Source organism: Bison bison, unplaced genomic scaffold (genome assembly GCF_000754665.1).
Source record: "Bison bison bison isolate TAMUID 2011002044 unplaced genomic scaffold, Bison_UMD1.0 scf7180017864197, whole genome shotgun sequence".
Classification (NCBI taxonomy): Eukaryota; Metazoa; Chordata; class Mammalia; order Artiodactyla; family Bovidae; genus Bison; species Bison bison.
Genome location: NW_011494769.1, coordinates 1,975,833 through 2,002,255, shown reverse-complemented (window position 1 = coordinate 2,002,255; position 26,423 = coordinate 1,975,833). Strand labels below are relative to the sequence as shown.

General features: G+C 41.4%; 1 protein-coding gene across 2 annotated transcripts in view; it reads left to right on the top strand.

Annotated features, from left to right (window-relative positions):
- The window catches only part of SCG5 (secretogranin V (7B2 protein)), a 56,641-nt gene extending 31,988 nt beyond the window's left edge, over positions 1-24,653 (top strand). Inside the window, exons 3-6 of one of the 2 annotated variants that reach the window (XM_010844180.1) lie at positions 6,929-7,078; positions 11,683-11,792; positions 18,351-18,404; positions 24,277-24,653. In XM_010844180.1, the coding sequence (XP_010842482.1) occupies positions 6,929-7,078; positions 11,683-11,792; positions 18,351-18,404; positions 24,277-24,372 (410 nt within the window). In that variant the 3' untranslated portion in view covers positions 24,373-24,653. Of the gene's footprint in view, positions 1-6,928; positions 7,079-11,679; positions 11,793-18,350; positions 18,405-24,276 lie in introns of both variants that reach the window. The other variant, XM_010844179.1, reaches the window with a different exon arrangement.
- The last annotated feature ends 1,770 nt before the right edge of the window (positions 24,654-26,423 follow it).

The window sequence follows — 26,423 nt, the reverse complement described above, 5'->3', positions numbered from 1 at the left end:
TGTTTATTGCTTTTGGGCAGTGAGCAGCCAGATCCCCTCCTCACCTGTCAGTAGCGCATGGACTCTTGACTCATCTCTCCCTTCTGCACTGTTTGAGATTTCTCTTATTTCTGCTTGTGTTGTGGCTGCTCCATCCCAATCTGTGTCACCTCTCCCCTGAGTGTCAGCAGTAGTGTGTTATGAAGGCTTCTTAACTTCCCTCCCGTCTATCTTTGTACAGTGGCCTTCAGAAAGATGCTTGAGTACAGTGGATCTGGGGTAGAGGGCTGGGATTTTTAAAAATTCCACAAGTGATTCTGATGTGCACCCTTGGTGGGAAGGAGGGTTTTAAACTATCAATAAATTAATGCTCTACACAACATCCTATTATTATATCACTCTTCTTTCCATACAGCTTTGGTTGCTGTTTGTTATTATATCACTTCATAATTTTCTGCTTGGTGTTGGCTGTCTCCCCTTCTATCTAGCTCCTCCCTTCCAAACAGTGCTCATCACAGATGCTCAAATATTCCTTGCTCTCACCTACCTCTGTGCCCTACATGTGGCTTTTCTTTCACCACCAATAAGGATGGATCCTGCCTTTCCTGCTTCAACTCACGTGTCACCTCTTCCATGGAAGTTTTCCTGGAAGGTTCCCTATTTCCTGAATTTCCACATCGTTTATAATACCATAATGAATTCTATCAAGGAATGTATCTTATCATGGACCACTGGCTTGTTGTTTTGGTGCTAAACAACCAACTAGAATGAAGAACTAAGTAGGGAGCAGGAATCCTGTCTTTCACATTTGTATTTTCTATGGCCCAGAGCATAATCATTGGTACATTGCTTCTTGCAGGCAATCCTTCATGTCGTAGATCTAGGTTAGATATTGCTTCTCTGCATACCTGTGACACCTCACTGTAACCCTGTCACATCATAACTCCGCATCTTCAATGTATTTCCTTTCTTTTTATTGAGGTATAGTTAATTTGCAACGTTGTGTTAGTTTCAAGTGTACAGCAAAGTGATTCAGTTATATATATATATCAGAGAAGGCAATGGCACCCCACTCCAGTACTCTTGCCTGGAAAATCCCATGGACGGAGGAGCCTGGTAGGCTGCAGTCCATGGGGTCTCGAAGAGTCGGACACGACTGAGCAACTTCGCTTTCACTTTTCACTTTCATGCATTGGAGAAGGAAATGGCAACCCACTCCAGTGTTCTTGCCTGGACAATCCCAGGGATGGGGGAGCCTGGTGGGCTTCCGTCTATGGGGTCGCACAGAGTCAGACACGACTGAAGCGACTTAGGAGCAGCATGTGTGTATATATATATATATATATATACACACACACACACACACACGCACACACTTTTTCAGATTCCTTTCTATTACAGGTTATTACAAAATATTGAGCATAGTTTCTTGTGCTATAGAGTAGGTCCTCGTGGTGTACCTATTTTACATACTGTAGTGCGTATGTGTTAATCCCAAATTCCTAATTCCTCTCTCCCCTCCTCCTGCTCTCCCTCTTGGTCACTGTTAGTTTGTTTTCCATGTGTGTGAGTCTACTTCTGTTTTGTAAGTATGTTCACTGTATCATTAAATGTGTGTTTCATTATGTATCCCTTACAAAACTGTAAACTCTGTACGAGCAGGGGTCATATTTACCTGGTTCATCATTGACCCTCTAGTCCATGTCTTGATGGTCATATATACTCAAGAAATATTTTTTTAAGCTGACTGAATAATAATTTTAAAATATGTTTGGTTTTTAGAGACAAATGGAGCAGATAGTATCCATGGCATCCTAACAGTTTGATTGACTTGGTTTCAGGCGCAAAATAGAACAGCATAATCTAAACATTATACTGAACCAGTTAACTAGCATTTGATTGTATACTCAAGTATATAATTTTCTAGTTATTTTCTATACGTGGTTAGTTTTCTTGGCTGGCTTCCCTGATGGCTCAGGTAGTAAAGAATCTGCCTGCGAGATGTGGGAGACCTGGGTTTGATCAACCCAGGTTTTATCCCTGGGTTGGGAAGATTTCTTGGACAAGGGAATGGCAACCAACTCTAGTATTCTTGCCTAGAGAATTCCATGGACAGAGGAGCCTGGCAGGCTACAGTCCGTGGGGTCACAAAGAGTCAGACACAGCTGAACAACTAACACTTTCACTTTCTTATCTATAAAATTCAAGCTCTTGGAGAACAAAGGATAGCATTAAAAATTTTTTTTTTTATTTTGTACTGTGGTATAGTCGATTAACAATGTTGTGATAGTTCCAGTTGAAGAGCAAAGGGATTCAGCCATACATATATATGTATCCCTTCTTCCCCAAACTCCCCTCCACCCATCCAGGTGCAAAAGATAGAATTTTTTTTTTTTTTTAATTTCCATCTAACTCTCATAGTTGCTCAGTGAGTATTTCTTGATTTGATGTAATTAAATGCAGTTTTAAAAGAGCCTGTGTTATATCTGCCTGGTGCTAAACATCTGTTGCTCCCTAACAAGTGTGCCATTCATTCTAATGGCACTGGTGCACAGAGGTAAACAGAGCCTTGGCAGGCCTTCCAGAAAGGAAACTGTGTTTGCTTCCTTCATTAATTACTAGTGGAGCATTAAGACATGCATCTCCCTGAAGCCAAGTTGGATAATTCCTGGCACTTAAGCCTAGGGTGCTTTCAAAAGTTGAGACATGTATGGACACACCAGAAGGCATGCCCTATAGCAATCACCAAGGTGACTCTAATGCCAAGATGGTATAAAGCCTCAGATATATCAATACCAAGCATACTGGTCTGTCTCTCTAAATTTTTGTGGGTCTTTCTTGGGTTAATGTGAGATAATAAATGAATTTCTAGAATGTCTCTGAAGGCAGGCACCTCAGTATGAATTGGAAAAATCTTCAGAGAGATACAGAAAGTTTAAAAATAAAATGATCAAAGGTTCACCGAACAAAACAGCAGAATGAAACTGGCAAGGCTAATAGCAGAAATATGTGTCAAGATATGATTTGTCAATTGTTGTTAATTTTACCAGTTAATGACAATTAAAATGAAGAATTTATACTCTTGGACATAGCTATTAGCATAGCATCAAAATGCTAAAGCAAAAACAATAAGAAATAAAAGATACTGACAGACACTTATTGGTAGTAATAAATTTTAACACAGCCACCAGATTATGATAGATAAAATATGAATAAGGTCATAAAAGAATGTGATTAATAATGTTGGATAATTGGCTATATTTAGGTATTTATGGGTTATATAAGAATACATCTTAAATATTCACATGGAAAATTTATAAAAATAATACCTTTCTTTAAAAATGCAGAAATTTTGTGTGCTACTCACTCAGTTAGCTATAATATAAACATAAACCAAAAAACCCAGTTACTTTATGGTGTCTATATTTGGAAGCTAGAGGAATTTGGCATTAAAGGAGGTACAATTATCCTTTTAAGAATTAAGACTCTGCACTTCCACTGCAGGGGGCATGGGTTTGATCCCTGGTTGGGGAACTAAGATACCACAAGCCATGCTATGTGTTCAAAACAAAACAAAAAAACAAACCAAAAGAATAAATGTTAAGCATAATAAATTAAGACAGAAAGATGCAATGTGACTTCAAAGAGACAATAGTATTCCCAGGACACTAGGAGCTAACCATGATCCTACTGAATATATTAATATTTCCAATGGAAAAATATGTGTTGATCTAAATGGGAGTTGATTCAACCAACAAAGAGGGAAAAAAGCAAGTGTCAGATATTTATGCCTTGGCACAACTTGTCCAGGGGAAAAGGGAGACTCACCTAGCTCGACTTAAGTAACATAACCCATTGGCAAGACCATTCTTCCTGTGAAGGTGGAAGTATGGTTACTTTATGCTGTACTGTGATTAGTTACTTTAGTCGTGTCTGACTCTGTAACCCCCAGAGACTGCAACCTGCCAGGCTACTCTGTCCATGGGGATTCTCCAGGCAAGAATACTGGAGTGGGTTGCATGCTCTCCTCCAGGGATCTTTCCAACCCAGGGTTCAAACCCAGGTCTTCCACGTTGCAGGCGGATTCTTTACTGTCTGAGACACCAGGAAAGCCCAAGAATACAAGTAGATAGTCTATCCCTTCTCCACGGGATTTTCCCGACCCAGGAATAGAACCAGGGTCTCCTGCACTGCAGGTGAATTCTTTACCAGCTGAACTACCTGATTTTGTTTCTAATTTCATGCACATCAAGCAAGCACATTTTAATTTTCCCTTTTGTGTTTAGGTCTATGTACATAGTGATTACACAGCAAGGCAGCTGTGTCATGATACAGCTAATAAATAGGAATTCATTCCTGAAATGGCTGCTGTGGTGTCAGAAGAGTAAGATTCCTGAGCCTTATAGGATATTAAGGCTGCAAGACAAGAGTCTGGAAATTGACATACATTATATTTAAGTAAGGGGCTTCCCGGGTGGTGCAGAGGTAAAGAATCTGCCTTCCAATGCAAGAGGTGCAGGAGACAGAATTCGATCCCAGGGCTGGGAAAATCCCCTAGAGAAGGAAATGGCAACCCACTCCAGTATTCCTGCCTGGAGAATCCCACGCACTGAGGAGCCTAGCAGGCTACAGTCCATAGGGTCGCAAAGAGTCAGACATGACTGAGCGACGGAGCACAAGCAGGATATTTAAGTAAAGCAAGTTATACAACATGAACGTACTTGTTCTTATTCACTGCTGTGCCTTGGTGTTCAGAGCAGGCTTGGTATCTACGGGGCAACTAAATATTTGTTGAAGGGATGAAATATGTAGAGAAGGACAGAATCACTGAGCAAGTGCTGATAGGGTAATTGGTTAATTATTTTACATGCCCTAAAACACACAGTGTATATATATCAGAGTTAACTTTTTTCTTTTTTTGGAAGTATAGTTGACTTGCAATATTATATTAGTTTCAGGTGCACAACCTAGTGATTCCATATCTTCATAGATTACATGCCATACAAATTGATTACAATGCTATTGACTGTATTCCGTGTGCTGTATATTGCATACCTTTGACTTATTTTATAACTGCAGTCTGTGTGATTCCCTTCCTCTACTTTCATTCAACCCCTTGCCACCCCCATTCCCCTCTGGCAACTATTAGTTTGCTCTCTGTATCTGAATCTGTTTCTATTTTGTTATTTTTTTCATTTGTTTTGTTTCTGAGATATCATATATAGGTGAGAGCATATAGGATTTCACTTAGTTTAATACCCTCCGGGTGCATCTATGTTGTCATATGGCTGAGTAATATTCCACTGACTGACGTTCTCTCTCTCTCTCTCTCTCTCTCTGTATATATATATATATATACACACGTATATACACACACACATCTTCTTTATCCATTCATCTGTTGATTCATTCAGTTGCTTTCATATCTTGGCTATTATAAATAATGCTGCAATGAATATTGGACTGCATATTTCTTTTTGAATTAGTGTTTTCATTTTCTTTGGATAAATACCCAGGAGTTGAATTGCTCGAATTGCTCGATCACATGGCAGTTCTGGTTTTCATTTTTTCAGGAACCTCAACAGTGGCTGTACCAAAGAGTTAATTTTAAAAATAGAAAACTGAAATATCTAAATACTGATAATACCTTTGTGAAGGGCCAATAGTTTAGTAAGTTTAGAAGGTGAGAGGAGATCTTGAAGGATAACAACAACAAACCTACATAAGTTTTAAAAACGTATGTTAGCAAACTATTACAAATATATCCAGAAGTCAGTCAGACAACGTGGAAAGTGTTTGCAGGAAATGTAATGGCCAAAGACTTGATACCTTTATTATGTAAAATGTCCTTGAAAGTTGATAAGAGAAACACTAAAATTCCAAGAGCATAAACAGACAACTCACAGAAAAGAAATTAAATCGGGTAAACAAACATGGAAAAAAATCGACTGAGCTAGAAATCAAAGACATTCAAAAGGAAACAGTACTTTTTCTAAAAGCCTTTAAAATTAGCAAAGAAAACATAAAACTTTATTTTTGTAAAACCCAATACTGGTTAAGATGTATAAATATAGAATTCTCAGATTTTGTTGATATTTTATAAATTGGTACCTCCTTTCTGGAAAACAGCTTGGCAATATAATATAAAGAGTCATAAAAATATTTATAGCCTTTGACCCAGTAATTTGACTTCTGGGAATCTTTTCTGAGGAAATCTAATCCAAAATATGGAAAAAATTAAATGCCTAAGAGCAAATTGGGAAACACTAAACATCCCACAATGGGGGAATGATTAATATGTTGTGGTGGAATCACTGGATTGAAGACTACATGGTCATTTATAATCATGGGGATAGAGACCGTGCAGCCACATGCTTTAATAGTAAATGAAAAATAAACAAATGGATAGAAAAAGATGCACAGGGAAGAAAAAACTGAAATAAATACCCCCAATTTTAAGTGGTTGATCTAGAATGGGAGAAAGTCAAATATTTTTTTCTTCATCTCCCTTCTATTGGTAATTGGTTGTCATTCAGCCTGTTCTTTTATCTGGATGCCAGTTGCACCCTTTTCTCTTCCCTGAGCCCCGTGCCCAACTTGCAAAGCCCAGCTCTTCTATGTCAGTGCCACTCAAGCTCCAACTTGTCCAAAAGTCCTCCCGTCCTCTCAGCCTAATGGAACTCTCCCTTTCCTCTGTTCCAAGCACTGTATTTTAACATGTCCAGCATAGCACATATATAGTGTGCCCTGAGTGGAAATGATCTTTGTGCAGTTTGTGCCTGTTTCCACAATGAAAAGTTTAACCCCCTAAGGGGCAGGAACTATTGTATTTCCTTTTCTCTCTCCACAGCATAGAACACAGTACTTTGCTTGTATGGTATGCCTGAATAAATAGAAGTTGAAATGAATGGCATTGCCCTGAAATGATCTACTTTTGATTTCCTGGCAGGTGGAGCTCATGAAGGTCTGCAACACTTGGGTCCCTTTGGCAACATCCCAAACATCGTAGCAGAGTTGACCGGTGACAACATTCCTAAGGACTTCAGTGAGGACCAGGGCTACCCAGACCCTCCAAACCCCTGTCCCGTTGGAAAAACAGGTAGTGGGCATTAGTGGGCATGCTCCTGGGTTCCTGTGAAAGGTAGGAGCTTTTGGAGGAAATTAAAAATGCTAACGTTGGCCACATATGTTCGGAGAAATAGTATTTCTAGTCCCATGAGCCCCTGTGAATTTATTTGTAGGTGGATTGGAAAAGGAAATTGATTCTAGAACTCTTGGTGAGTTCTGGTGTTCAGATATACCTGCAGAGGACTCTCCTGCCAAGGCTTCATCTTCTCTCTCCCTATTGATGCTCTTTTCTGCATGTGCTTCATTTTTTAATAAAAGAGAGGGTTTTCTCTTTTTTCCTCTCTTCTTTGATACAGTTGCTGCCCACTTTGGAACTTGTTTCCTTTGTGGATGATCCATGTCCATTTGTTTTCCTCACTTCTCGTGACAATTGACATTCCAACTGTGTTGTAACCAGTGAGCATCTATTCTGAAATATTTCTTTGGGAGTTGGGGGGTGGCATGAGAGAGAGGGGACCCAGGAGGGTACGTTGGTTAAGGAAGTAGGTTGAAACCTTCCTTGCTGTTCATGTATTGCTCCCAATTTTCTACCCCCCAGTGCCAAAGAGGATGAATGGTGAGTGAGCTTCACTTATGCTGGGCTTTGAGCAGCTTATTTTGCTGGTTCAGAGGAGTTGCTCTAGACAGAGGACTACCTGAATTCAAACCCCTGGTCAGGAGATGTGACCTCGAACAAGTTAATAAACTACTTGCATCTCAGCTTCCTTATTTGCAAAATGGGGGTTATTGGGGAGTTAAATGAAATTATCCATGTTAAGCACTTGGCACATCACCTCACACAGAGTAAGAACTGATTAAATATCATCCAGATTGTAAATAGCTTTGCCACTGGTAAGCAACCAGAGTAGTCTTTTCCCTCCAGCCCAATAATAATAATGTCAGTATTTATTGGGCTTCCCTGATGGCTCAGATGGTAAAGAATCTACCTGCAGTGCAGGAGGCCTGGGTTCGATCCCTAGGTCAGGAAGATCCCTGGAGAAGGAAACAGCAGCCCACTCCAGTATTCTTGCCTGGAGAATTCCACGGACAGAGGAACCTGGTGGGCTACATGGGGTCGCAAAGAGTCGGATACGACTGAATGACGAACACTACACTTAGTATTTATTATCCTTACTTTACATATAATGAACCTGAAGCTTCCGAAATAGCTTGCTCAAGGTTATTCATGTAACAAGTAGCTGAGCCAAGACTCAAACTTGGGTCTATCTGATTCAGGACCATGGACCCAACCACTAAGACACGCTGCCTTGCTCTGAAAATTCTGCCAGTGTTGGTACCTCAGCTTTTCTTAAACACAATACAGGCTCTCTTCGAAAGACGATCCCTCTGAAAGATAGTCCTCTTTTCATTTACGGTGAGGTCTTTGTTTCCCATGGGGGACAGAGCCTCCATCCTGGGATGGGACAACCAAAATAGTTGGACATGGCCAAGCCAGTGTGGGGATGCTGGCCCAGGATAGGAAAACCTAAATGACTGCACAGAACCAGTGATTCAGCCACTTTTCACTTGATTGTGAGGCTTTGGATGAGCAGGAAGAAAGACCACTTTGGAGTCTGAAGAATAACAGTCTCCATGGGGATTTGGTTAAACTGATTCAATATCATATCGGACAATAGTTCTTAAAATGTAGCCCTGGCAGTATCAGCGTTACCTGGAGACTTATTTGAAATGCAGATGTTCACCTCTATTCCAGAGCTATTGATTTAGAAACCCTGGGGGTAAAAAATAAAAAAGTAAAATGTTAGTTGCTTAGTTGTGTCCAACTCTTTGTGACCCCATGAACTGTAGGGAGCCCAGCAGGCTCCTCTGTGCACTGAAACAGAAACCCTGGGGGTAGGAGGCAGAAATCTGTGTTCTAAGCAGCCTTTCCTGTGATTCTGGAGGATCCTGAAATTTGGAGAACTGCTGTTAGAGGAGAACGGAAAGAGAGGCAGAGTTTGCGCCAACAGATCTGCCATCTAGTCCTCATTACAGTCTGTCAGTTTACCTCCTTGGGCCTCAGTTTCTTCATCTGTAAAATGAAGACATAGTCAGTGCCTTAAAAAAAACATTCAGTGTAGTCCTAGCTAATCCTTGAAACAAGTAATATAGAGATCTATGTAATCAAGCCCTAATCAGTAGCTCTTAGGAGCTCTGAGATGGAGCAATCCTGGCTGGCTGAAAGAGTTGGATAAAAACCTAGCTCCCAGGCCCTTTCTTGTCTGCCGTTATCTTCCCCTTCCCTCCCTGCCTTTTCATTAAGCTAACATACTTCTCCTTCTTTGTTCTATCATAATCTGCATTCTACAAAAACCTCACTTGCTAAATTTAGCCATTTTTTGTAAGAAATTGCTTGAGGCATGCCTCATTGAGAATCATGACACCGCATAATCCAACCATCCAAGAATAACCTTCACTTCCCTCCCCAAGCCACACTCACCTCTGAATCATGGCTCACTCAGCCCAGTAGAGCAGCAAACAGAACTCACAGTCTGTCCTGGTCTTCAGGGATGTGAATTCCAGGGAGCATTTTCAGGCTCCAGACACCTTGGGTTCCCAGAGCCACAGGGCTCTATCTCTGCATCTCAGTTTGGGCCCACTCAGAGGTACCTGAGAAACAATTAGGAAGAGGTTGTAAAGCTGCCATGTGCAGACTGCCTGACCTCTTTTGCTTTGCTCTCCCTTTCCTCCATGTTAATTGCTCTAGATGAAGAAATCAGTTAACCAGTTCAGTGAGAAGTGGGGAGCCATGTTAGAGTCACATTAGGGTCTTTTCCAAATGCTAGTGCTTTCCTCACAAGCTTCATGCTGCTAAGGACTGAGATACTGGATGCTGAAAGCTGCTGGTAGGCGTCAGAGCGCTCTCAAGAGACCAGACTACCTGCCTGATTGCGTTAGACCGCTTTTAGCATTGACTTTGATGCTTCACTCTCCCTTTGAAAGGAAGTCTCTTTCATTTCCCTGCTGCTGCTGCTGCTAAGTCGCTTCAGTTGTGTCCGACTCTGTGCAACCCCATAGACGGAAGCCCACCAGGCTCCCCCGTCCCTGGGATTGTCCAGGCAAGAACACTGGAGTGGGTTGCCATTTCCTTCTCCAATGCATGAAAGTGAATAGTGAAAGGGAAGTCGCTCAGTCGTGTCCAACTCTTAGCGACCCCATGGACTATAGCCTACCAGGCTCCTCCATCCATGGGATTTTCCAGGCAAGAGTACTGGAGTGGGGTGCCATTGCCTTCTCCGTTCATTTCCCTAGTTAGTAGTAGTTTAGTTGCTAAGTCGTGTCTGACTCTTGCAACCCCATGGACTGTAGCCTGCTAGGCTCCTCTGTCCATGGGATTCTCCAGGCAAGAATACTGGAGTGGGGTGCCATTTTCGTTTCCCTAGTCCTGCACAAACCACCCTCCCAACCTCCCCTCCCCTAAAGCTGTTGTCTATAAAGCACATTAGAGACAGGAAAAAAAGGACTCCGTTTCAGAGCACTGTGACTTGTAATGACGGGGCTTAGGTAAAAGCAGCAGTCAAGAGGGATAACCTTTTTCTGTGTTTGAATGGAAGACTTGCTTTATTTCAAAGAGCACTGATAATATGAACTGTCATTTAAAGAGAGATGGTGAGAAGGGAACTAAAACATAGAGGAAACCTATTATGTGCCAGATGCTCTCTATATGATCATCTCTATTCTCCATAGCTACTCTCAAAGGTAAGGATTTGATTATTCCCATCTCATAGGTGAATAAATGGACTTAGGCTAAGTTAACTCTCCCAAGGAACTAAACCCATCTATCAATCATGAGCTAAGATTTGAACCCTGAGCTCGGGTCTATGTTTCTGACTCCAGACTTACCCAGTTACCACTACAACACACACCATCAAGTTCTGTCTAATAATTATTTTTCTTATATAATGGACTTTCTCCAAGAAGCCAAAATCATTTCTAAAGAGCCACCCAAGAGAAAACAGAGTAAGTCATGTGGAATGGAAGTATATCAGTAAAGGAAATAATTGCCGTTATGACAGACAAAAAATAACACTGGCTTAACACAATAGAAGCTTATTTCTTATTTGTGTGAAGTCCTGCCAGAGGTGGGTGAGGGTGTTGTGGAGATGGATGGTTCAGCAACCCAGACTGTCATCTTTCATCTTTACACTTGACATCCACAGTTGCCCTGGTCGGCAACGTGTAGCAAGCAGACCAACAGATGCTGGGGGTGAGGGTGGGCTTGGGAGAGCGAGAGAGGGGGTCCTCTAGAGGGTTTTTATGGACCAGGCTTGGAGGTGGGATACATCACTTCTGCCCACATTCCATCAGCACAAATCCAGGCATATGACTCCACCTGATTGCATAGCAAGGCTGGGAAATTAGCCATGTGCCGACGGGGAATGGGAAGTGGGTTTGGTGAGCAGCCAACCATTCTCTGACATGGGTAGGAGAGGAATGGGAATCTGGGATGAGCAAATCCCAGAAGTATATTGATTTAGAATGACTGATGTGAATACATTCTGACCTTTGGATGTCTAGTTGTTTTTAATAAATTAACTCTTAGAATAACAATAGATACTTGGCTGTTCCTCAAAAACCTTTTGTTGTTTGCAGTAGATGATGGATGTCTAGAAAACACCCCTGACACAGCAGAGTTCAGTCGAGAATTCCAGTTACACCAGCACCTTTTTGATCCAGAACATGACTATCCAGGCTTGGGCAAGTGGGTAAGTCCAATCTTAATTGCTAGTAGGTCATATACTGTGGTACTCTGAAGGTACTGATGGGAGAGAAAAACAATATGGGTGGGGAGAGAGAAGGAAAATTGTTTAGACTCTGATTTTTTTTTTTTTTTTTCCAGAAATCTCTAGTTGAGAGGGACTTTTAATTCCAAACCACACTCACTGCCTAGAGCACAATATACCAACCCATTTGAAGAGTCAGTGACCTGAACCAATCTCATCAGCTCTTATCTCAAGAGGGTTCTACTGTGGTCTGCTCCATAGGCTGTGTCATAACACATCCTAAAATCTCACCAGTGTTTCATGCACCTCTTACAGGATGTATATGAAACTTCTGTTTTAAAAAAAAAGGATACTAAGAAAATTTGCAGGTTTTTTCCCCTAGACTGAGAGAGGTGCTCTCTGCAGAACTAAAGGAAAACCATGCCAGAAACTGAGAAACAGACATACAATTCTGCTTTATGGAAAGAGAAGAAAAATTCCAAAATATGTGGCAGTGAACTTGCCATCAATGGCAAGAACCTATAACTGCCAGTTAAGGAAATTGTTTACATGCACTTGGAAAGAGAAATCATGACCATTTGGCATAGGTTTGCTAAAAACAAGTTTTGTCAATCTAATTGTATTCTTCCACTTGCCAGCATTATTCATTTACTTGCCAGCTTGATGAGGGAAATGAAGTGAGCATGGTGTTTTTGGACTTGAGCAAAGTATTTGATGAGCTCTTTCATGATATCCTGTTGGAAGAGGTGGAGAGATACAACCCAGGCAGGAAAACATCACCAAAAGGGAGCTTATTAAAGAGTCCTGTCGAGAGGGAGAGCAGTTTCACATGTATCCTATGTCTTAGTGATATCCCACTCCACATTTTTATAAATGTTTGTAATAAAAGCTATAGAGCATATGCTTATCAGATTCTCAAAGAAAGACACAAAGTTGGAAGGGAGAGCATTGAATGACAGAGTTGGGATTCAAGAAGATCCCAACTGGCTGGAATAATGAATCGAACAAGATTACAATTGAATGGAGATAAATCTATTTTCCTGTGGTTTGGATGACGTAATCAAATGCAGAAGCCTTGTGAGCAAAGTGGAACACTACTAAAGAGGGTTAGTTTACGTATACAGAAGTGGTCAACACACCTGTAGGAGTGAGTGAATGAGGAATGAGCAGATACTCCTAACTGCCTAAGCCTATCTAAAGCTATAGGTCTCCATCACTGGCAGCCAACTTGCTACCTACTTTACTGGGAATACTGTGGTCTCAGAACTACACTCTCTCTCTTCCTTTTTACATTGTTTTAGAGAGAGAGAGGTCCCTCCTCATTAATGACCACTTCCATTTTTTCCATCATCCAAGCACTGAGTTTGATTCCCTCTCCTATCAATATGCACATGTTTCCTGTCTTAAAATAACAAAGCAACGATGCCCTCTAAGTTAATTTTGCTTCCTCTAATATGCATTATTCTATTTCTCTTCTTTTTCATGAGCGGTTATGTTAGGGAGAATTTGTAGAGCCATCCTGAAGCCTACTAGCAGGGTTTAAACATGTTGAATTACATAGGCAACCATCTATAGGTTCTTGAATAAGAGGCAAGTGTTCTATAAAAGTTATTCTGGTGGCATATGGAAGGAGGAGATGTAGAGAGAAGAAACTAAAGGTGGGAAAAAAATAAAGGAGATAATTCTAGTTATGAAGGCTGTGAACACAGAGAATTTAAGTGAATCTCACTGAAGCAATAAGAATCCAGGACATTTCAAAGGGAACTAGGGAACTGACTAGATTTGGTATATGGCATAAATATAGCATGAGAAGGTAAAAAGAGCTATGTCAGGTTTGTAAGAAATGGATGGTATGAGCGTTTCCTCTGAGGAAATTCTTTTTAAAAGAAAGGAAGAAGAGAGGGAAGTAGGGGTGAAAGAAAGGAGCAGAGGAAGAGTAGGAAAGAGTAGATCACAGAGGAGCACTAGGAAGGAATCTGCAAGAGATGGGCAGAAGTGCCACCTATCAGAAGCAAGGGCCTGGACAGAGCCTGCTGTGCTCCAGGTACTGTGCTGGGTGCACGATATACAGTAGTCATTGACATGATATTGGTCTCAAGGAGCTAACCAACTTGGGATAAATTGCATGCAAATAAAATGAACCCACCTCAGCATGATTCAGCTTCCTGATCAAGCTCTACCAGGTGCAGTGACTGGGGGAGATGGAAGAGAATAGTCAAGGGAGACCCAGGACTGAGGACTCACATGGCCAATTGTACAGTAACCGTTGATGATGCCGAAGGTGCTAAGAAGGGCAGCGCTGAATTCTACGGTGACACATCTACCTTGCATGACCGCCAGTCTGGAGATGAGGGGAAGGTGCAAGGGGAAGACAGAGACCAGTCTGAATGAGGATGTGAGAGAGGGAAACTTCTCTCTTGCCAACGTTCCTCCCCTCTTCTTGAAAATCTTTACAGATTTCTCTCGTCATGTTCCACTCACTCCCAGCACTCCAGTATGAAGTCAGCCACCATCTCATTGTTTTTGCCTCTTTTCAATACTGATTTCTTTCCTTTGAGTCACTGCTACTCATTGTCTACATCAGAGCTAAAGACTGGAAGTTTAGGACTATTACAGATCAATGACCAGGAGCAATGTTCACACACCTTCCTCATTTGTAATTATGTGTCTGTTTAAACTTGTTTCCTTCATTTATTTTCTCATTACCACCTAGCAGTTAAGCATGGGTTCCACCTCATGTGGAAGTGTGAATTGAGTATGTCTTGCTTTTCTAAGCTGGGGTCCCCAAGCTTTCCTTAGCATTCATAAAGAATGATGGTCTCAAGCTCCACCGTCCTTTAAATTAGCAAAGGGATCATCTTTCACAAGAGAGCTAGCACAAGATCCTGATTCCTTTTTTTTTGCTGGTAATGTTTCCCTGTGTTTGAGCTGAGCTGGAGCTCAGCTGAGTCTTGAGTAGTGATTCACATAAATATCAGCATCTGTCTAATTTCCTGCATTTCTCTCTGTTAATGCATCCAGACACATTTATTAAATACACATCATACACCTTCCAGGCCCTGCATTAGGTGTTCAGTTCAGTTCAGTCACTCAGTCATGTCCAACACAAAGATGATAATAGTCATTGTATTTTATAATAAGACAGCAAATAGTCATATTTGTTGAGCACATACTCTGTGCCAGACAGTGCCAAATACTTTATGTGACTTATTTCATTCTATCTGCCCTTCCCTATCATGCTCATTTTACAGATGAGAAAATACAGGCTTAGAGACTTCCCTGGTGGCTCAGACGGTAAAGCGTCTGTCTACAATGCGGGAGACCCAGGCGCAGTCCCTGGGTTGGGAAGATCTCCTGGAGAAGGAAATGGCAATCCACTCCAGTATTCTTGCCTGGAAAATCCCATGGACAAAGGAGCCTGGTAGGCTACAGTCCATGGGGTTGCAAAGAGTCAGACACGACTGAAGCGACTAAGCAGGGATGCAGGAAGAGGGAGTTTAAAAGGTCTGCCTAACCCCATGGAGCTGATCATTGACAGAACTGAGATTTGAACCAGAACACTGGACTCTAGGAGTTCTCTAAAAAATGGGTAAATTCCTTTTCTCTCTCAGCACTCAGAGTGTGTCCTGTACAGTGGTTCTATCGAGTCTTGTCTACAACTGGTTCTTTCCGATGATATGTCACCTGGAGCTGCCGTAGACAAAGGCTGGCTACCATAGGTGTCAGCCAACCCCTCCTTCACACGTTCGTTACTGAGTGTTACTCACTTAGGAAGAAGTTGTCTTGAAAAGCACATGTTTCTCCTTTCCAAGTGCTTTTCACATCTTTTCACCAGCAGCTTGGGTGACTAGAGGCTCCTGCTTAACTGGATGCAGCTGTACTGAGCCTTGAACCTGAGCCATGGGAGAAATGAGACACAGGACCCTCTGCCTTTCTTTGTCTTTCACGCCCTCATTGTGTCTGAAGAGTCAGATGCTCTTCAGTTTGGGTTCCTCTCATGTTTCCATGTCATTAGTCATGAGCTATGCCTTTCTGATATGTTCTTCTTAGTGTTTCCCTTGGGCAAAGTGGTGTCTGCCAGGTTTCTCCAGTGTAAAGTTACTATTTTCCCCTTTGAAATTAATAATTAATCTGTGGGGATTTACTTCAAGACTGTATAAATATTCTGTCCCCATTAAAGTTTCAACTAACAGTTTTAGTATCTATTGATGGCACTCACCAGAATAATGATAACTATGGTAGTTTTAAAATGGTGATTTATTTAAAAACCTTACTATTCTTTGGCATTTCTTGGTTGGCATTCTATTCTAAGCAAGAGTTTCCCCTGTTCCCCATTAAAAAAAATTTTTTTTATCAGTATAGATTCATTGTTTCCTATTATTATTTATTTTGCTGTTCAAATTGTCCTAGATTTAGCCAGTGGGAGTCTCTGCAGGCTGGCTTTTCTTTCCTTTCACGGTGTCTCATCACTTTTTGAGTACTTCCTTACTTTCTGGCCCAATTAGATATCCCAACTTCATTCATCCTTGTACTTTCCCTGCCCTAGCTCTGGAATCAGACATTTCTCCAAGAAGCCTCCCTGGTTCCATTTAGGAATGGAATTTGAAACCAAGATCTAGGCAGTTGTCCAAAATCTTGATGGCACAATGGAAAGCCCTCTTTGTGAACTCAGACCTGCTGCTCACATGGAAAACAGGCTCAGTGCTCCCCCTCCCCACCCTATCTACAGGGAATGGGTGTCAGGAGGGGGGCTGGTCTCTTTGCATTGGCTTTGTGTACTTCTTTCGCCCACTGGAGACCTGTCAATCCCTGCCTTCAAATCCATACAATAGCAGGGCTAATCAGGAATGCCAAGGTCACTGGCAGGCAGGGGTAGGAAAGCATCTGGCTCACCCTCATCTGCACTCTTAGGGAAATACAGGGACCATCTTTGAGAGGAAGGCTTGCAGTATCTTTCCTTTTCTCTTTGAATGAAGGCCCTTATGAGTATAACCCTGGCCTTCTAAAGGGGAGTAACTAAGATGCTGCTGTCTTTACCCTGCTGGTGGCAGAGGACCTTGACCATGGCTGATTGGCTGTCCCACCCCATGGTACTAGCTCGAGGGCCCTGTGCCCTCCCTCCCGCTCAGGCAACTGATCCCAGTGATGCACAGAGCCTCTTTCCTGGCCCTCTATCTCCCAACCCCTATCCCCAGCTTTGGCATGAATTCCCAGGACTTTCTCTGTCACCAGGAATTGTTCCATCTACAGAAAGGCAAGCACAGACAGAGGAATGAGCCTCACAGCAATACTCTCATTCCTCGAGTGAATGATCTGCACTTTTCTCCCTTCTGAGATGAAACTCATCAGTTCTCCAAGTGAGCATGAGATTTAGGCTGTGGCCAGGACCGATCTTTGGGGCTGTGGAGGCTCCTTGACACTCTGGCATGGCCTCTGTGCATAGTTGAGGTTGGGCAAGAGATACACATTGTAAATTGTGGGTGGAGTAGATTTTAATGAACATGAAAACTATGACCTCGTTCTTGGTATTTGTCATTTTCATTCCCAAATCTACCATGAAAAAAAAAAATAACTTGGTATCCAAACAGCTCAGAAGATACAAGGGTTGTATAAACTTGTTCCTTACCAGAACTCTGTCATCTTCTTCTTTTAAAAAATCAATGTCAGGGTATTTTAGAGTAAGATGAATCACCTCTTTTATATGTTATCTCCCTTCTGATGAAAAAAAATTTTTGAAAAAAGTAAACAGCTTGAGAAAGCCCCCAGTTCCCCATTTCCCATTCTCTCTTCAGGTTAAGTGTCCTGTCTCTTATAATCCCAATAGAAGGGAAATATATTCAACGTGCATGTGATATTCTAGAGCTCATTTAAATCCACTGTGTGTTTGAAATCCAGAAATATGTGGAAACACTTATACAAACTGTGGTAACAGAGCCTGTCCTGCACCCCTCTCAACAACATAGCTTTTCTTCTGCCAAGAAGATTTTTGGCAGTTTTTAAAAGGTTCACTCTATTAAAAATGTTATAGACCAAACGGTTTTCCGATTGTCTTGACTGGGGGCACTGACTCAAGCCACAAGAGGAAGGGTTGCAGAAGTCAGATGTCTCGTTTATTTACATAGAGGATTGTTGCTAATAGTCAGACACTCCTCTAGAGAACAGTTTATGTGTACAGCTCATAAAAAGGGAGTTAGACACTAAAGTAAAATAAGATAAAATTGTTTGTTTTAAACAAAGGCTGTTCAAAGTGAGGAGATGGGTCTCCAGTGCCCCTTGTGTGTTAGAATGTCGTATTTTCTGATTTATATGATTGTTGATGACATGGGTGTGCCTTGGGGCATCACAGAGAACTTTATTAAAAGCTGCACAACACCAGCTTTTCTCTTGTGGTCTATCTTTCTGACACGACACTCCTTTCATCTGGTTTTGTTTCTAAAATATGTGTATGCAAATATCCAGGGGGACACACCAAGGATATAATAGCCATTGACCAAATGTGATCCATAATTCTGCATTTGTTTTCTTTTCTCTCAACTCCAGAACAAGAAGCTCCTTTATGAGAAGATGAAGGGAGGACAGAGACGCAAGCGGAGGGTAACGTCTGACTGGCTGTGAGGCTGGGGGATGCCTAGAGCTTTCTGAGCGGGGCAGTTGACAGGCTGTTACCCTCGGGCGGTAACAGAAAGTAGCAGAGTCCTTTCATGTACAGTCCTGCATGAGGGCGAGGCTGAACAGTGGTTCCTAGTGATAACTGTGCCTAGAAAGTCTGCCCTTGGCTTCTGTGATGTCTTCTCCAGGCTGTAGCATGTAATTTTTAGTGGCTTACCAAGTTCTTTTTCAATCTTGTTATTTTGTATCAGAGTATAGCCATTACTGTACAGTATGTGATAGTGTCAGGTAGACAGCAGAGGGACTCAGCCATACATATACATGATTCCATTCTGCCCGAAACTCCCCTCCCATACAGGCTGCCACATAACATTGAGCTGAGTTCCATGTGCTGTGCAGTAGGTCCTTGTTGGTCATTCTGGAATTTATTTTTCATTTTATTTTTTAATTATTATTATTATTCATTTTAAATATAGCAGTGTGTACATGACCTTCCCAAACTCCCTAACTATCCCTTCCCCCATCCTTTCCCACTGGACAAGCTTAATTTTTTTTTTTAACTTTAAACTTATTTTGTATTGGAGTACAGGCATTACTATACAATGTTGTGATTGTTTCAGGTGGACAGCAAAGGGACTCAGCCATACATATACATGTATCTGTTCTTCCCCAAACTCCCCTCCCATCTAGGCCGCCACATAACACTGAGCAGAGTTCCCTGTGCTATACAGAAGGTCCTTTTTGGTTATTCATCTGGCACAGTAAGTTTTGTGGCAAATCCACCACCATCATTGCACTCACAAAAAGTCAGTTGCATCCCACCCGTGGATGTAGATAGGGATGTGGGGAGTACAGGAGTATATGTCCTTCCTCAAAGGATCTATAGGCCACTGGGGGAAACTGCCCACAAATCCATCCGCATCAGTTACATAAAAACTGGAACCAAGAACCAGGAAGTGTTGAACTGCCTGCTCCAGGCAATAATTTTGAAGAAATGTCGGGGCAAAAGATGACATGAACAAATCTCATTCCTTCTGCATGCTGTTTTTTCTTGGTCCAGCCAGATTGATGTAAAAATCCACTAGATCCATTTCATTTGTTTACTGACTGGAATTTGCAGGGTTAGTTATTCACCATCCCAGGGCTGCCCAAGGTGCTGTTCACTTAGCCACTACAGTGATTCCTCTTGTAAAGCTGATGTCACTTGACTTTGGGCTTCCAGTGTAGTTGATGGTGTTGAGACTGAACAAGTGGCCGGTGGTTGGTGCCTTTTTAGACAAAAGTGCCGGGCCACCTGCCATTTAGAGGCAGAATTTTGGCAGCACTGAACAGCATGTGGGATCTTAGTTCCCCTACCAGGCATTGAACCTGTGCCCCTCCCACAACCTGCTTCTGCCTACAACATTGGCAGCATGGAGTCTCAATCACTGGGCCACCAGGGAAGTCCCACCTGCTTTTTTTTTTTTTTTAATCAGATTTTAAAAGTTAAAGTCTGCTTGTTCCATAATAAAATGCTGCCAGATAGTAACCATCTTAGTTAAAATATACAAACCAAACCATACACGCAAGGCCACTGACTATTTATTTAGAATAGGAAGTACCTGGATCCTGGCAAAATTGGGGAGTTTGGACAGTGGTCATTGTGGCATTTCTGAATAGTTTTGCCAAATCTAGTCAGAATGCTTGAAGAGGTGTAGGTTTTCTGGACTCAGCATGAATTCCTCAGGCCCCCAAAATGGAAAGTTCCAAGCCCCTGTGCTGCCTGAAAAAATACAGAAGACTCATGGCCAGTTTTCTATTCAAGAAGCAAAGCTTTGCTTTGGAAACAGATGTTCAGAGAGTTAATGGGGTTTTTCAGAGATTTTTCTTGGATAATTACAGTTTCCAGTGGTAGATGGTGGCAGGGAAGGTCCGAAGGGTGTAATGTGGTCTTGAGAGAATATCAAGAAATTATATTCCAGGAGTTCAGAATACACATAATTTACCAGTAAGATGGCTTGAATGTCTCCCCATGGTGCAATAAGGACATTTCCAAATAAGAACAGTGACCATACTGAAATGGGTGTCTTAGCATGAAGCTTTAATTGTCTCTACTGCCTGGCTCACTATTCCTCCTGGCCTGCCTTGGTTAATGACTGCAGGTCATGATTTAGGTCATTTTGGTATGAGACCAGTGATGACCAAAACTCAGTTTGGCTAGGACACATGTTATAAAGGATTTTACTTTGGCTTCATCTTACTCCACATAGGAAAGGCTGAGAATTTATGAAAATAGGGTCATTTTGACCCAGAGGTATCAAGTTCTTCCTATTTTCAGACATCTTCAAAGACCCATGCTCATGCCATAAACCAGGGGCCTCTCAGGCCTGGAGGAGAAATAGAACTTACCTTTCCTGTCATCAGACCTCAGATTGTGTTCCCGTCTTGATTGATGACTTTGACGGCTCCCTCCAGTATGCAAGTCAATATGAAGAAATTATGGGCTTGCTATTGTGAAAAATCAGGGCTTTCTCCAGTGAAGCACAGCATCTGCTTTGGGTTTTCAGAGGTCATCAGAGGCAGGGGTCCAATCCCAGTGGTTCTATCAGTTGTGAAATAGCAACTGTGTGACCTAGCGAGTCTCTCACCCAAGAGAGAAGGTAAATATCTAAGTGCCTTGAGTTCTTCAGAAGGTATTTAAAACCAAGTACCATCACTATTGGGCTTCCCTGGTGGCTCAGTGGTAAAGAATATGCCTGCTGATGCAGGAGACGAGGATTCGATCCCTGGGTCAGGAAGATCCCCTGAAGGAGGAAATGGCAACCCACTCCAGTATTCTTGCCTGGGATAATCCCATGAACAGAGGAGCCTAGCAGGCTACAGTCCATGGGGTCACCAAAAAGTCAGACACAACTGAGAAACTGAGCATGCACACACATCATCATTATTATTAACCTTGTATGTAGGATTCAGTACTCAGACATTTATCAAAGAAGTTCAAGTGATTGCTCCTTTTACTTCCTCATTAATTCAGTTCCTTCATTCCCTGCTTCATTTGTTGCGGCCTAGGTCTGGGCAGAAGGACTTGCTCTCATGACAGTCCCTTACCAGGAAGGCTTCTCCCCAGAATTACAACAGAGCCTTGGGTGGTTTTATGTAGCTTTCTAAATTTGCTCAAATCCAGTTGAATTCCTAGTTGCTTCAAGAAGAAAAGGTCAATAAATGACCTTCTAAATGGCAACAAATTTTTAATTCTTAGGAGGTATCTTGTTAATATTTGAGATCTGCTATTTATCTTAAAGAGTTTGTCAACCCTATATTTCTGTGTTTGATAAACATGACTGTCATGAAGGGATACATGTATATGTATGACTGAGTCCCTTTGCTCACCACATGAAACTATCACAACATTGTTAATCAGCTATATGTCAATATCAAATTTTTTTAAATGCTCAAAAATCATATTAAAGAACATAGCTTAGAAAAAATATTTTAAATGAATATTTCATATCCTTTTAAATATGTTAGAAATTTCAGAATATATTTTTACTAAGAAAAAAATATATTTGTAGTACTGAATATATTTTTTCAGTACATACAAGCTCCACCTAGCCAGAGATTCTGAAATGATTCTCTGGGTTAAACAGGCCATTCTAATTGAAAATTCCTAATATAAAAAGTAGTTTTAAAAAATATTTCAGAGATGCTTCCCAGCAAAGTACTGTTATTTGGTGACATAGCACTTTTCAGATCAATGAGAACATTGCATACTTTGTAATTCTCAGCTTGTTTGTGATGCATTTTTGCAGGATAAGTTGGGCCTTTCATCATTCATACTTTTACCTATCAGAATGTGGAAGAACATTTTTAAATACTAAATTCAGATTCCAGGCCTTCTGTTTAGGAGAATGTCTGCTCAAAAGTCATAGCAGACAATGTCCCATGGGCAAGAGAGACCCCTTGTGAAATGCCTCCATTCATCCATGGGGCCTAGAGGTGCCATGGGATTGCAGATACGTTGTAACTACAGTTTCTTTCTTATATTTGTGTTTAGTTATTGGAAGACAACTTCAATAAACAAATACCTTTCAAAACTTGAATTTTTGTCTGCTCGCTAAATACTGTTGTAAAACTCCAATTCCTAGTTCAAATCCAAACCTCAAAAAATAGATATAAAATAAGGAATGGAAAAACATTGACTCATTCAGAATACAAACAGATGAAAAGAATTTCAGACAGTGGAGTCTTGAGTCAAAAATAAAGGAGTTATGTAAATAAGTTCATTTGCACTCTTTTTTTTTTATTCTACATGTAAGCGATATCGTGTGTCATTTGTCTTTATGTGTCTGACTTGCTTCACTCAATATGACAATCTCTAGGTTCATCCATGTTGCTGCAAATGGCATTATTTTGTTCTTTTTTATAGCTAAATAATATTCAATTGTATATATGTACCCCATCTTCTTTATCCATTCCTCTGTTGATGGATGTTTAGGTTGCTTCCATGTCCTGCTATTGTAACTAGTGCTGCAATGAGCTTTGGAGTGCATGTATCTTTTCAAATTATTTCTCTGGGTATATGCCCAACAGTAGATTGCTGGATCATATGATAGTTGTATTTTTAGTTATTTTAAGGAACCTCCATACTGTTCTCTGTAGTGGATGTACCAATGTACATTCCTATCAACAGTGTAGGAGGGTTCCTTTTTTCCCACACCCTCTCCAGCATTTAGTGTTTGTAGATTTTTGATGACCATTCTGACCAATAAGGTAATACCTCTGTAGTTTGGAGTCACAGATGTAGAAAACAAACTTACGGTTACCAGGGAATAAGGGGGAGACAGAATAAATTGGGACTGCAATATACACATTATGCTTCCCTGGTGGCTCAGCTGGTAAAGAATCTGCCTGCAATGTGGGAGACCTGGGCTCAATACCTGGGTTGGGACGATCCCCTGGAGAAGGGAATGGCTACCCACTCCAGTATTTTGGCCTGGAGAATTCCATGGGTTGTATAGTCCATGGGGTCACAAAGAATCGGACACAACTGAGCAATTTTCACTATACACATTACTATATATAAAATAAGTAACTAGTAAGAACCTGCTATATAGCACAGGAAACTCCACTCACTACTCTGTAATGGCCTATATGGGAAGAGAATCTTAAAAAAAAAAAGAGTGGATATATGTATTTGCTGTACTCCTGAAGATAAATTGTTAATCAGCTATATGACAATAAAAAATTTTTAAAGTAAAATATCACAATTTTATACATCCTAAAAAATAATAATAAATAAAGAAGCTTTCTGTATAATTTCCTTTCCTTCTGCTTTTGAATTTGACTGAGAGAAGGTGACAGTGATAGCTAGAGCCCTTGATGAGTCCTTTTTAAGTGGAATGCTGCTTTGGAAGAGTCAGTCACAGCAGCAGGTAATCTGTGACCACTCTTCCCATTTGGTTACATTCTGTCCTCTTCTTTAGAACACTCTTCTTGTAAAATGGTTTAATTCAGTTTGTATTCTCTCTTCTCTAAGGCCATGGGATAATAATTCTGTTTCGTGTGAGGCTTTGTATCTAAGTTAATAGTGAGGGTTTATTAGCTGGTTCACTTCCAATCTTTATTCCAAAAAAGGGAGTGGGACCAAACTGCATCTGATAATGAGTTGTGTGAAAGACGTAAGTAGACACATCTGTCAGTCAGTGTTTCTCTGCCTACTGAGGTACTGATTAGTGCACCGAAGTCATCAATTGGTAGGTGGTAGGCTCCACTGTTACCTAGTTAACACAATAGGTGAGGAGGAGTTCTCGTTCACCTCTTCTGTGAGATGTCTGTATCTGTTATTCACGTATGATTCTAAACCATATATATTTTTCAGAGTGTCAATCCATATCTACAAGGACAGAGACTGGACAATGTTGTTGCAAAGAAGTCAGTCCCCCACTTTTCGGATGAAGATAAGGACCCAGAGTAAAGTGAAGACTCAGTGTGGAATTCATGTGACCTGCTATCCCTCCTTGGTACTGCTTCTGCCCATGTGTTGTTAGAGCCCCTGTGAAGGACAGCATGTTTCTAATTTAGATAAGTATGGATGAAAAGCAAACGTATTTTGTTATTGTGTTGTCCTTCATGCCGATAGCTCTGCTTTCTGCTAGATTAGGATAAGAGCCTTTTTTCCCCTTTACATGTGGATCTGCAATGAGCATTAAAATTGAAGTGTATGTGTCAACAACAATAAAAAGCAAATGAATGAAATGTCCTCTGACTTCTTGCAATTTAAAATGGTGTTTTGGGTGGCACTGTTTTGGCCAAGTCTATAAAAAGCTGGTATTTGATTTTTATTATGCAGTTCAGTCAGCTCTTATACATTGTTACACACCAGTAAAGGAAACAGTATCCAGGAGGAGGAGCTGACACATTTCACTTGGGTACATCTTAATAAATGTGCAAGCACAGGTATGTGGGTTTTTTAAAATTTGAGGCTCTAAATTTTTAAAATTAAAAAAAATTAATTTTTAAAATTAAATTTAGAGCATTATACAAATGATTTCTTTGCTTACCAGGACAAAATCTCAAACATGATCTTATTTTAACAACAATGCTGCTGCTACTGCTGCTAAGTTGCTTCAGTTGTGTCCGACTCCGTGCGACCCCATAGACGGCAACCCACCAGGCTCCCCTGTCCCTGGGATTCTCCAGGCAAGAATACTGGAGTGGGTTGCCATTTCCTTCTCCAGTGCATGAAAGTGAAGTCGCTCAAATACTGTGAAATAAATATGGAGTCAGTATTATCATTCCCATTTTACAGATGGTGGGACTGAGACTCAGTTTCCATGAAACGCTGAAAGTGGCACAGTCAACAAACAGGAACTAAGGTCAACGGACTCTGAGTTGTTTTATTTATTCAGCAGACTTTGGGTTTCCACCATGCGTCAGGCACAGAGCTGGGCTCGGGGTTGGGGGGTGCGGAGAGGGGCACGGGCAGTGCACTGGGGACTCAGACTGACACCAGCAAGGTCCTCAGGCAGCAAGCATCCAATCCGTGAGCTCCAGGTAGGTCAGGCGGCTCCACACTACTTTTAAATCTTGGAATGCAGATGCAGATGTGCTTTCCTGCATGTGTCTGAAGAGTCGTGCCATCTTCTCTCAGCTGAGTCCTCCCAAGTCAGAAAATCAACTCAGAGAAAGGCTGGTGGGAATTAGTTCATTGGTGAGATTATTTTTGTGCTCTTTATACCTCCTCACTGTACAACTATAAAGGAGATGATGGTTTCAGGCTTTGATATCACTGCCCTCAATATCCTTTTCTATAGAAGGGAGATGACAGTGAGAAAGCACTCAGGGACAAAAATTATTCTTTTTTAAAAAATTTTTGACTGCACAACACAGCATGTGAGATCTTAGCTCCCTAATTAGGGATCAATCCTGGGTTCCCCTGCATCCGAAGCACAGAGTCTTAACCACTGGACCCCCAGGGAAGTCCTAGAATGATCATTTTTCATTTTAATAAGTGAATGTGTGCTACATGCTAAGTCGCTTCAGTCGTATGTGACCCTTTGCGACCGTATGGACTTTAGCCTACCAGGCTCCTCTGTCCATGGAATTCTCCAGGTAAGAATACTGGAGTAGGTTGCCATGCCCTCCTCCAGGGGACTTTCCCGACCCAGAGGTCAAACTCATGTCTCCTGCATTGGCAGGCAGGTTCTTTACCATTAGCACCACCTGGGAAGCTCTAATATTTTGATTGCTCAGTCGTGTCTGACTCTTTGTGACCCCGTGGACTGTATGTAGCCTACCAGGCTCTTCCATCCATGGGATTTTCTAGGCAAGAGTACTGGAGTGGGTTGCCATTTCCTCCAGAGGATCTTCCTGACCCAGGGATCGAACCTGGGTCTCCCACATTGTAAGCAGATGCTTTACCATCTGAGCCACCAGGGAAGTCCTAAGCTCTAATAAGTGATTATTAAATCTAAATGTCAATGACTTGTGTAACAGAAATAGCTTGTCCATATTTAGTTAGCACCT